This window comes from Trichosurus vulpecula, chromosome 9 (genome assembly GCF_011100635.1).
Source record: "Trichosurus vulpecula isolate mTriVul1 chromosome 9, mTriVul1.pri, whole genome shotgun sequence".
NCBI lineage: Eukaryota > Metazoa > Chordata > Mammalia > Diprotodontia > Phalangeridae > Trichosurus > Trichosurus vulpecula.
The window spans coordinates 99,391,367-99,404,972 of record NC_050581.1 but is presented as its reverse complement, the minus strand read 5'-3'; the positions used below and the strand labels follow the sequence as shown (position 1 = coordinate 99,404,972).

General features: G+C 35.2%; 1 protein-coding gene across 1 annotated transcript in view; it reads right to left on the bottom strand.

Annotated features, from left to right (window-relative positions):
- Window positions 1–1,185: 1,185 nt before the first annotated feature.
- Window positions 1,186–13,606, bottom strand: part of CNTLN (centlein) — a 440,159-nt gene continuing 427,738 nt past the window's right edge. Inside the window, exon 29 of the mRNA XM_036739595.1 lies at window positions 1,186–1,287. Within this exon, the coding sequence (XP_036595490.1) occupies window positions 1,186–1,287 (102 nt within the window). The remainder of the gene's footprint in view (window positions 1,288–13,606) is intronic.

Genomic DNA, 13,606 nt, shown 5'->3' with positions numbered 1-13,606 from the left:
TGAATTTCAGAAATTAAAATGAGTAATTTAAATAAGGCAAACTAAAAATGGAAGTTTAAATTCATGAGTGGTGACAATAATACAATTTTAGGCAGTCAGCCGTCTTCTTAAAGACAAGGCATCTTGGCATTCTATAGATATAGATCCTGTCTATGTTGCCCTCCAAATAATAAGTACTTTGTAAATTCATCATTCTTTAAGTTTTTAAAATACTTGGACACCTCTAATGTTGTTTTATTTTCATAACAGCTTCCTAACAAATCAGGGTAAAGGTAACTGCCGCGTTCTCAAGGGGACAGCAGCAGCCAACGCCGAGCTGAAGGTTAGGCTCTAGTGGGGCTCACTCTCATAGATCTGTCACCATCCTTCCAACATGACAAACACGGTAAGTCTTTGGTGATTGACTTTTGTCACTTCAATAAGTATAATACTTCATTAATAATATTATTACTATTAGGGATTGAAATTTTATTTTTCTTTAAAATACTCATTTGTTCACAACTTGACTTTTGTAGGCCTTTCACATCCTGGGCTTGTGGTCCCATGAAAATTTATATGACCACACAAAATTTTGGCCAAAAAAGAAAACATTATTTTCATTTTTTGCAAAATATTTCTAGAATAAAGTACTTCCTACATGATTCAATGAATACAAATACAGTTGGATCATAAAATTTATTACTTTATTAACAGCTTATCCTTAACTTATGATGCTTCATTATGTATTTGTTTACAAAGCAAATTATACACTAACTTCTATGAAAGACAATACATCTTGTAGCCTTGTTAAGAGAAAAAAAAATCTCAGCATTTTTTCTTCCTAAAACCTCAACATTATAGATCCTGAGTATCTGCTGGTTCCTCTGTGTACTTAAGTCAATTCGTACGTTCTCAGCTTGTTCAGATTTCTAACGCACTGGAAGGAAAATCATTTTTAAGTTTGCATTGATTTATGGCAATATTTGTATTCAACAATCAAATACTACACTATTTCCTTTTAAATGGTTATGCACCTAATTAATTTCACTTGTTTGACAATTAATTAGTTTCACAGATTCCTATTTTTTGTATTGAACCTGACTATTGATAGTTGGAATAGTTACTGTATCAGATTACAATTCATGTTTTTCCAATCATGCCACATAAAAATACTTTTTGTATTTTGAAAAACAGTCCATTGCGATATCATCCAACAGCTTTCATAAATTTAATATAGTCTTCAACTAGTTTCTTCTTCTCATTTATTTTTTCCATTATTGCTTCTAATAAACATGCAGCAAATGGAAACTGGAAGAGAAACAGAGAAAGAAAAATGATGGTCAAAATTCTATATTTCCTTCAGTTAAAAGAACAAACTAAATATCATCAAGCCATCAGATTTCATTCGGTTATTTCTGACAACTTTGCACATATTACTTTACCTTCCTCTGATCTCTTTAAAACTGATTTTTCTTGTTAGTGTGGGTAATTTTGTCCTTTATAATAAAAATGATAAAAGAGCAGCAGTAAAATGAAAAAAGATAAACGCCTTATTGAACAATTCATGGTTTACTGACCATGTTAATGATGTAATCTGCAATACAAGGAGCTTTGCCATTTATCTTCAATCAGCTGATCAATAACAGGCTATAGTCATCTCTAGGGCCCATAGGCCTGTGAAAGTAGTACTCTTAGTTCATCACTCATATAAGAAGGAGAGAGAACTATCAATACACTTCCCTGTGTTATAGGGAAAGATCTCAACACTTGTACAGTGAAGCTTTAGTGTAAAAAAATGAGGAAAATATATCCATTGATTAGGATGTTAGAGAAAATGTTACAGAAAAGTCTGTTTGGAGTATCAAAGTATAATAGACATGTTGCAAGCTGCTGAGTTTATATACTGACGAGTAAGGTTGATGGGCTTTGTAATTTATATAGCTTCTTGTACATTAATCAAAATTTTTTCCTCTGTGCCTTGCAAAGTTGTTTAAAAAACTTCTAGTGTGATACAGACTGGACTTTTCCTTGCAATTCCCTTCTCCTCCCCTCCTGTCAGGGACACTCTTGTTCTTATCATTGGCCAGTGGAAATGATTCTTAGGACAGAGGAGTTTTTCCTCTCTCTTCTCTGAAACTTACCACTAAGGAAATAATGAGTTAATACTTATAAAGAATTCTATAAAAATTGTAAAGCTTCTAGAGAAATACATGGCAATACATTTAGCTCTCTAGCTTGTCCAATGATCTCATTCTGAAGTTGATACCGGCTGTCTCCAACAAAACTGTCAGTTAAGGAATATCAATGAAGGGTCAGCAGGATACAGAGGATTTGGAACTGCAAGTGATCTCAGGATCATCTAGCTTACCCTCTTCCTTTGACATCTGGCAAAACTGAGGTCCTGAAAGGTCAGGATTGAGTTGGGAAGTAGTAAGGCCTGGATTCAAATGTAGGTCCTTAGATTCCAAAGGCAGGGCTCTTATCACTACACAAGTTAGTACAATGATACATGTAGTCTTATATCCTTCAAAAGTAGGTAGGACCAGAGTGACCAACATTTCTTATAATGGAAAGTTGAAGCAAAAAGGGATTTGCTCAGGTTTTTTAATGGAATTAGTGAGATAGGACTAGACTCTTGATCTCACATATCTAGTGACTCCACAACATGGAATAAATGGCTTCATTTTATATAATATTCTTACACTTTAAGGGTTAGTATATAAATTAAAGTGATTGCACTTTTCTGAGTAGATGAAATATAAAAAGGAAATACAATTTTTGCCTAATTGAGGTTCATTATCATATCTGGGAATTTAATTTTTTCTGATGCTATTTTAATTACAAACCTTCCTTAAATTTCACTAGTCAGATGATGCAACAGTGCATGACATCTGTTCCAAATTAATTTCTGACCTATGTTTATCTGTTCTAGCCTACATAATTTGCCTCACTCTTCAAAGTTAAAAAGTAACTTGGTTTGATGGATGACATTTTACATGCTTCAATTAATAAGGGTAAAATAATAAAATAATGAGAGGAAAATATACTACAAAAATAATCAAGTATGCTTTAAACTTATTTTCATACTGTATATCACAAACATTCCTAGCTTATTAAGGTTAATCCATCACTGAATTTGAAAATAAACTATATTGCCTATGTAATTTCCAGTGTAATAAAATGCATGTTGGTGACATGAAAAATGTGATATATTTTTCCTTAACATGTATTATTTCCTATAACAAAATTTAGAATTATAATTTTTATGGAAAAGCTAAGCCTAAATCTAAGCATACATCCTTGGGATGCTAAGAATCACCTAGTTCTTGAATTGTTTATAAGTATTAAACTGATGCTACTGAATTATTTCTAAGATACAAAAATGGTCTTCATATTTAAGCCAGGGAGAGTTATAACAAAGAAAGAAAACTATAGAACAATTTCCTTAATGAACATTGATGCAAAAAATTTTAAATAGAATATAAGCAAAGAGCTTATAGAACATATCAAAAAGATTATACACCATTACCAAGTTTTATTTATATTAGGGTTAGAGCAGAGTTAGTTCAATATTAGGAAAACTCTCAAAACAACAGTCCATATTAACAATAAAACCAGCAAAAATCATATGATTATATTGATAGATACAGAAAAAGTTTTTGAGAAAATACAACTATTTCTATTTGAAACACTAAAAACATAGAAAAAAAATGGATCTCTCTTTAACAGAATAAGGACTATTTATCTAAAGCTAAAAGTCAACATTATATATACTGGGGATAAACCAGAAGCCTTTCAAAATAAGATCAGGGGTAAATCAAGGATGTCCTTTATCTTAGAAAACCTAGCAACAAAACAAGAAAAGGAAGTGAAAGAAATAAGCATAGCCAAAGAGGAAATAGAATTATTACTTTTGCTAAGGATATGATGCTCTACTTAGATAACAATAAAGAACCAACTAAAATTAACCAAAACAATAATTTTAGCAAAAGAGCAAAATACAAAATAAATGCACATAAATTATAAGCATTTATAAATATAGTCAACAAAATCCAAGAAGTGATAGAAAGGGAAGTGCATAAAATATGTGATAGTCTATCTACCAAGATATACACAGGAACTATATGAAATCAACTACAAAACACTTTATGGAAGTGAATGCATACCCAAGTAACTGGAAAAACATTCATTGTTCATGGATAGACCAAGCCAATATCATAAAAATTATAATACTGCCTAAATTAATTTATTCAGTACCATACCAATCAAACTACCAACAGTTTACATTATAGAGCTGGAAAAAATGTTGTTAAGGTCAAGAATTTCAAGGAAAATAATGAAAAAAAGGAAAGGAAAGGCACCTAGCAGAAACAGATCTCAAACTATACTAGAAAGTAGTAATCATCAAAACAAGTTGGTACTAGTTAAGAAATAAAGAGGTTAAGCAATAGAAGAAATTAGGACTATAACAAGCAAATAACTCCTCTAATGTTTAATAAACCCAAAGACTCTAGGTACTGGTGTAAGGACACACTTTGGCAAAAACTGCTGGGAAAACTGGAAAGTAATCTGGATGAAATTAGGTTGAGAGCAACACCATGTATCAAAATAAGCTCCAAATTGATACAGGACAAATATAAAAGGTCACATCATAAACAAACCAGCGGAGCAAGGAAGAAATTAATTTTCAGATCTATGGATGTGACCAAACAAGGAATGTAGAGGATCATAGTAGGTAAAATAGATAATTTTGATTGTTGTTGTTGTTCAGTTGTGTCTGACTCTTTGTGACCCCATTTTGTCATTTTTTTGACAAAGATACTAGAGGGGTTTTCCATTTCCTTCTGTAGCTCATTTTATAGATGAGGAAAGTAAGACAAACAGGGTTAAGTGACTTGCTCAGGGTCACACTGCTAGTAAATGTCTGAGGCTGGATTTTAATTCAGGTCTTCCTGACTCCAGGTCTGGTGCTCTATCCTTTGTACCACCTTGTCATCTTTGCAATAAATAAAACCAATGAAGCTATGATTAGAAGAAAAAGTTAACTGGTGGAAAAATCCTTATAGCACATTTCTCTGCTAAAAGTCTTATTTCTAAGACCTATAAAGAAACTGATTCAAACTAATGGAGTACCCATCAATTGGGGAATGACAGAACAAGTTATAGTATATCAATGTAATAAAATATTAATTTGCCCTAAGAAATAATGGAGACAGTTTCAGAAAAAAAAACCAAAAAACTTGGGAATATGTAAATGAACTGATGCAGACTGAAGAAAGAACCAGTAGAACAGTTTATACAATAAACATAACAATAAAAAAGTGAACTCTTCTCAACACAGTGACCAATCATGATTCCAGAGGACCTATAATGAAAGTTATCCACTTCCAGAAAGAGCGGTGATAGACTCAATTTGCAGAATGAGACGTGTATTTATGGACATAAACAATGTAAGAATTTGTCTTGCTTTACTCTGCATACGCTACAAGGGTTTTGTTTTTATTTTTATTTTCTTAGTATCAGGGAAAAGTGAGAGGAAAATAAAATAAATACTTGTTAGTTAAAAAATAATGCAAGCTACATGCCCATTGGCCAATAAGCGGAAATACTATTTAAGGAGCTAAACCACTAATATTGACATTCACAATATTAATGAAACGAGAAAACTCAAGGAAGTTCCAGATAAAATAAAGGATGGTTCACAAGTTCTCTTTAGAGTAGCAAATAAAAGAGTTGCTCCAAAGCAACAGGAGAAGGAAAGGAAATATACCTGTGATTTCATTGATATGAGGAACTCAAAGCTGAGGTACGTGGAAACTCTATTTTTTGCTTATGTCTTTTCTGTGTTTTAGTTTGGACTTTCTTTCAAGTGTGGTCTCTGGATTCTTTCTGTTTTCGTCTGCATTCCAAGCGTGAGGGTACAGTCAGTGTATAAGTAGTGTGACAAGGGAAGATATGTCATGTGTGAGGAATAGGAAACAGTTGGTGTCAATGAGATGCCTACAGACCATTCAGTTAAAATGACTGATAGGTAGTTGGCAATGTGGGCCTGCAGCATTTTTTGTGGTAGCAAAGACATATTGTAAACTAAAAGTATGCCCATCTATTGATGAATGGCTGAATGAACTGTAGAATAAGAATGTGACTGGAGCTCTATTGTTCTATAGGAAATGAAGAAATAAATAATTTCCGAAAGACATGGAAACCCTTACCATGAACTAATACAGAGTGAAATAAACAGAACCAGAACAATTTATACTATAACATAAATGCTGTAAAATTGAAAATTTAAGGACTTCTATAAACTAATGAAGAATTAAATGAGCAGAACTGGGAGAGCAATTTATATAATATTCATTCTATAAAAACAAAAACTCTGGAAGTTGTAAGACCTATGATCAACACAAGGTCAATTCAATATTAAAGATGACTAATGGGAGAGAGCATAATTAGGCTTATAGATAGTTAGAAGGGGCATACTGAAGGTACAGCTATTGCAACTGGCTACTTCATGTGGTTATTGATGCTAATCAGATGACTCAACTGACAGTTGATGTTGCAGTTGTCTGGGTCTTGGATAGGCGTGAAGATAGCTTAGGGGTCAGCAAATGATGAGACATGGGCCAATGTTTCACCAGAGAAGGCAAACCACGTGAAACAGAAGGATATTTGAAAATCATAATCAAGGCTATGTGAGAGGAACAAAGGCATGGTGCATGGATTCCAATGTCTAGGAACATGGCCCCTTTAATGTGTTATGTCTGGCACACACATATCTATGACAAGATGATGCTTTATCACACCTTGCCCCAAGCATGGTAAACTGTCAGTATGACAGCTTCCTTCCTGGTTGAGTCAGTTCTACTTGGCTTTCCTGACACCTTTGATTCATTCTGAAGCTTCACTTTCAGGTTTATTCTGTTCCTTGGTATATGCATCCCAGCCTACCTTATTAGTACCTATCTTCACTGGTATAACAAATCTTCTATTTCTTTCATTTTCAGCCCTCAGTTTGGACACTACTTGTTTCTCTTCACTTCTGATGCCATCACCTAACACCTATTCTTCCTAACCTTATTGTCACATAGTGATGTTCTCTCCTTGCCAGCTTTGACTGCAGTCCCTTCATGTCTAATTCTGACTGCCTGACTACATAAAATATATACTCAGAAAGCTGAGTATATCAGAGAAGCCAGAAAATGCCAGGTCAGAAAAACCACAAATTGGGTCAAAATTAGAGAATCTTCAAGGTGGCAAAGCAGGGGCATGGGATTTCTTAATTTTTGAAACAAGTAAGCAGTTATCTCTCCAAGAGGGCAAATTATGCTGATAGAAAAGTACCTTCACTGTCATCATTTCAGGAATTCTCTGAGTCTTAATTGAGAGATAAACTCAGCTACATCACTAGGGAAGATGGGGAGTTCTCTAGGGGGCAGGATGGCTCTCAAGGAGATTTTCTATTAGATCTGCTTCCAATGGATGTTTGCCCTAGGACTCTCAAACTGCTTGACCAAGTGGAGGGCAGAATTTCTTCCTTCTACTGTGCTTCTAGATCTTAGTGGAAGTGTTTTCCTTAACCTGGAGACCTGAGTGCATTCAAAAAAGAGGATTTTTCAAAAAAAAAATGTTCTCTGACAAACAAGGAGTCTCTAGCAGAGGATACATAGGGAGAAAAATCACTGCACAAAAGCTACTGCTAGCTCCAACTCAGACCATGGTTCCTTTAGCTGGCTGAGAAGTACAGGTCAGAGAGATCCTTGAATAGGCATTTTGGGAGAGGTCCCCATTTCTTAGCATAGTGTCTGGTGCATAGTAGGAGCGTGGCGAATTCTTAACTATCTTTCAACTCTTGCATAAAGCACAGGAAGAAGTATTGTACCTTCCACTCTAGCCTAGCTATGTTAGAATAGGGTGAGCTCTCCAGCACCCACGATAGAGAAAGAAGTGGAGAACAGTGGGATAGTTCATAGAAATTAAATTCAATTAGAACATTTATTACGCAAATGGACACTTACTTTTTTCTATGTTGCTATCTTACAATCTCTCTCTCTCTCTCTCTCTTTCTCTCTCTCTCTCACACACACACACAGAGTTTACAAAGGTTAAATTCTGTTGCTGAAGAAAGCTTCTTATTTTGCACAGATTTTCAATGGCTTCTTTCATGCAAACACCTGCAGATGCCTACCTGTGGGTACTGGTATTCCACTGCCAAAATCTCAATTTTATGTCTTGTGTTAAAAAAATTTGGCTCTGTAAAAATGTATCCTCTATAAAGGTAAGACATAAATGATGTGTGCAGATGTTTGAGGGATATATTGGATATGACATCCATGACTATAAGATATAGAAGGCATAATTTATAATGTGAAAACTAGCTGCAATGGGTAAAATTGTAAAATGGAGATTCTTGTGCTGGTAGAAAACAAAGTAGAAAAGTAAATTATGTTCAACTTTAAGAAAAGAAATTAACAATATTTTTATTTTTTTCTTAATCAAAAAACTATTGCTAAAAATATTATTTTAAATGTCCTTGACTTTTCCCCTAAATTATAACTTTAGCATGAAACAAATTACAACATAATAAAATAGAGCAAGTATCTATTAGCCCATTCTATCTAAAGAGAGAGAAAATAAAATGTTTAGACAAGAGATATTTATTGCCCTCAAGTAAATAATTTAATAATCAATAGTATGACCAGGATGAATTTGAATATACTTGGAGTTTCCAGTCAAAAGTGGGGAATTTTTCATGATACTCTCCTAAATGGAGGAGAGCAACACTGCATGACTGTAGAGGGAGGAGTTTATGCAAGAAATTGGAGATAAGAGATACACTTTTCTTTTCTTCTTCAAGAGATGACTTAGTAACTGACTACAGATATATGCAGTGAGAAAAACAGCCTTTGGAAGTAGAAGCCAAATAGGTAAAACTAGATCATCAACCTACCCCCCAAGAGCTAAGATATATCTCAGCTCTTGGTTCGAGCTAAGATAGCTTGTTTCCACTGAGAAAACTTATTCACTCTGCATTTTGGGGGATATTCTAATCTGTTTAAATTCTATGATTGCAAACTTCTGTTTGCTATTTGCTTGGATAAATGTGTTTTACTGCTACTCATGATCTGTGTCTTTTGTGTAACTAGAGTTTGATGGGAAGCAGTCAAATGGCAAGTGTAAGGTATGGGCTACTCATTTCCTTTTATGGGACAGTGACCAGAGAGGCTTGCGGCTTTTGTTTTTAAATTTATTCTAAACTTAAATAAAAAATAAGAAAAGAAAAAAAAATTCTCATGTACACAGCAGAACAGAGGATTCAATTTAAACAATAAATTTCCATTTCAAGAAAATCTATATAATAGATACTACACATTGTTTTCAAAGTGGTCCAGCTTTTCTTTGCTTCCTTGTAGGTTTTCTTATGTTCTCTGCTGTGCACTTTTTACTTTATTTTTCCCCTCCCTCTCCCCAAGAAGGCTATAATTAAGCACAGATACACACACATACATAAACATATGTATTTATACACACATACATACACATACATATAGGTATCAATAAACACACACACATACACTCATACACATAAGACCATACTATGCTTATTGCCACTCTGTTTCTCTGAAGGTGGATAGCTCTTAAGTCCTAGTCTTTCCATGTTTTTCTAAATCAACTCACTCATCATTTCCTACACCACAGCAATATTCCAACCCAATCACCTTCAATCTGAGAGACTATCTATGTAAGTTTTTTTTTTTCCAATTTTCTGCTTTCCTTCTATTCTTGCCTGCATGGGTTTTATTTGTACAAAAAATTTTAATTTAAAATAATCAAAATTATCCATTTTACACCTCAACAATGCTCTCACCTTATAATATAGTTTAAGGTCTGATACTACTGAATCTGCTTCCTTTACCTTTTTACCCCCTCTGGTTTCTTTGAAGTTACTGACCTTTTGTTCTTCCAAATTAACTTTATTATTTTTTCTTTTTTTAATATTTCTTTTTTATTTAATTTATTTAATATATTTAGTTTTCAGCATTGATTTTCACAAGAGTTTGGATTATGAATTTTCTCCCCATTTCTACCCTCCCTCCCACTCCAAGATGGTATATATTCTGGTTGCCCTGTTCCCCAGTCAGCCTTCCCTTCTGTCACCCCACTCTCCTCCCATCCCCTTTTCCCTTACTTTCTTGTAAGGCAAGATAAATTTCTATGCCCCATTGCCTGTATATCTTATTTCCTAGTTGCATGCAAAAACTTTTTTTTTTGTTTTTGAACATCTGTTTTTAAAACTTTAAGTTCCAAATTCTCTTCCCTCTTCCCTCCCCACCCACCCTCCCTAAGAAGGCAAGCAATTCAACATAGACCACATGCGTATCATAATGTAAAACCCTTCCATAATACTCATGTTGTGAAAGACTAACTATATTTTGCTCCTTCCTAACCTTTCCCCCTTTATTGAATTTTCTCCCTTGACCCTGTCCCTTTTCAAAAGTATTTTTGATTACCTCCTCCTTCTATCTGCCCTCCCTTCTATCGTCCCCCCTTTTTTATCTTCTTCCTTCTTCTTTCCTGTGGGGTAAGTTACACAACTGAGTGTGTATGTTATTCCCTCCTCAGGTCAAATCCGATGAGAGCAAGATTCACTCACTCCCCCTTACCTGCCCCCTCTTCCCTTCCTACAGAACTGCTTTTCATTGCCACTTTTATGTGAGATAATTTACCCCATTCTATCTCTCCCTTTTCCCCTCTCTCAATATATTCCTCTCTCATCCCTTAATTTTTTTTTAGATATCATCCCTTCATATTCAACTCACCCTGTACCCTGTATCTATCTATCTATTTATCTATGTATCTGTATATTCCCTTCAGCTACCCTAATACTGAGGTCTCATGAATCATACACATCATCTTTCCATGTAGGAATGTAAACAAAAGAGTTCAACTTTAGTAAGTCCCTTGTGTTTTCTCTTTCCTGTTTACCTTCTCATGCTTCTCTTGATTCTTGTGTTTAAAGTCAAAATTTCTATTCATCTCTGGTCTTTTCACTGAGAAAGCTTGAAAGTCCTCTATTTTATTGAAAATCCATATTTTGCCTTGGAGCATGACACTCAGTTTTGCTGGGTAGGTGATTCTTGATTTTGATCCTAGCTCCATTGACTTCTGGAATATCATATTCCAAGCCCTTTGATCCCTTAATGTAGAAGCTGCTAGATCTTGTGTTATTCTGATTGTGTTTCCACAATACTCAAATCATTTCTTTCTGGCTGCTTGCAGTATTTTTTCCTTGATCTGGGAGCTCTGGAATTTGGTGACAATATTCCTAGGAGATTTCTTTTTGGGATCTATTTGAGGAGGCGATCTGTGGATTCTTTCAATTTCTATTTTACCTGCTGGCTCTAGAATATCGGAGCAGTTCTCCTTCATAATTTCTTGAAAGATGATATCTAGGCTCTTTTTTTGATCATGGCTTTCAGGTAGTCCAATAATTTTTAAATTATCTCTCCTGGATCTATTTTCCAGGTCAGTGGTTTTTTTTTAATGAGATATTTTACCTTGTCTTCCACTTTTTCATTCCTTTGGTTCTGTTTTATAATATCTTGATTTCTCATCAAGTCACTAGTTTCCCCTTGCTCCAATTTCTTTTTTAAGGTATTATTTTCTTCAGTGGTCTTTTGGACCTCCTTTTCCATTTGTCTAATTCTGCCTTTCAAGGCGTTCTTCTCCTCATTGGCCTTTTTGGAGCTCTTTTGCCATTTGAGTTAGTCTATTTTTTAAGGTATTGTTTTCTTCAGTATTTTTTGAGTCTCCTTTAGCAAGTCATTCACTTGTTTTTCATGGTTTTCTCGCATCATTCTCATTTCTCTTCCCAATTTTTCCTCTACTTCTCTAACTTGCTTTTCCGACTCTTTTTTGAGCTCTTCCATGGCCTGAGACCAGTTCGTGTTTTTCTTGGAGGCTTTTGATGTAGGCTCTTTGACTTTGTTGACTTCTTCTGGCTGTATGTTTTGGTCTTCTTTGTCACCAAAGAAAGATTCCAAAGTCTGAGTCTGAATCTGAGTCCATTTTCGCTGCCTGGCCATGTTCCCAGCCAACTACTTGACCCTTGAGTTTTTCGTCAGGGTGTGACTGCTTGTAGAGTAGAGAGTACTTTGTTCCAAGCTTGAGGGGATGCACTGTTGTTTTCAGAGCTATTTCTATACAGCCAGCTGTGCCACACCAGCTCTCCTCCTCCCCCAAGAACCACCAACCTGTACCTGACTCAGATGTTAAACAGGCTCTGCATTCCCACTCTCATCTGCCACTTAATTCCTCCCACCAGGTGGGCCTGGGGCCAGAAACAACTGCAGCTGTAGCTCTGTAGCTGCACCTCCCCCGCTGCCCCTGGGTGGTGGCCAAACTGAGAACTGCTTTCACTCTGTCCCCTGCACCTTTTCCCACTAATCTTCTGTATTGTCTTTGGTGTTTGTGGGTTGAGAAGTCTGGTAACTGCCACAGCTCACTGATTCAGGGCACTAGGGCCTGTTCTGCCTGGCTCCTTGTCTGGTTGGTCTGGGCGCAGCCCATGCTGGGCTCTGCTCCACCCTGCTCCCAGTTCCATGGGATAGACCTTACCTAGAGACCATCCAAGCTGTCCTGGGCTGGAGCTCTGTTTCCTTCTGCTATTTTGTTGGTTCTGCAGTTCTAGAATTTGTTCAGAGCCATTTGTATAGGTTTTTGGAGGGACCTGCTTTCCAACTGCCATCTTGGCTCCGCCCCCACCTTTGTTATTTTTTCTAACTCAGTAAGGTAACTTTTTAGTAATTTAATTGGAATGGTATTACTTAAATAGATTAGGTAAAATCATCATTTTTAAATTGTACTGGCTTACCTACCCATTAACAATAAACATTTCTTCAATTATTTATATCTAACTTTTTATGTTTTATGTTATATTTGTATAGTTCCTGTGTCTGTTTTGCAAGTATACTCTCAGGTATTTTATACTATCTAGTTATTTGAAATGGTCTAAAACAAATTTGAATAATATGGTTGATACTTAATGTAGTTTCCCTAATTTTCTCTTGGTATTAAATTGATTTTAGCCTTAACTTTGATTGAGATTACTACCCCTGCTTTTTTACATAATAAATTCTACACCTGACCTTTATTTTATGTTTATATCTCTCATTTTTATAGCATTTTCTGAAAGCAACATATTGTTGAATTCAAAATTTTAATCTGCTATCAGTTTCCATTTTGTGGGTAAATGCATCCCATTCATATTCTAAGCTATAATTACTTGTATATTTTTCTACTTCCTATTTTTCTTCACTATCTTTCTCACCCTATTCCTATCCCTCTTCATTCCTCTACTTTACTTCTACCTGCTGTCTTGCACTTCTATTCCTTAACCTTAACCACCCCTCCAAGACTCCTTCCCTTATCCTCAACTTCCATCGTATCCCCTTGCCCTCTTGTTTCTTTCTGAATTTAGAAGACTTTTATAGCCTTCTAGATATATATGTTGTTCTCTCTTTAACCCATTCCCAATGAGAGTAAGGTTTCAGCACTACTGACTATCCACCATACTAGCTTCTTCAATCATCAATTTTTCCTTTTTTTGCCTCATTTGTATGAGATAATT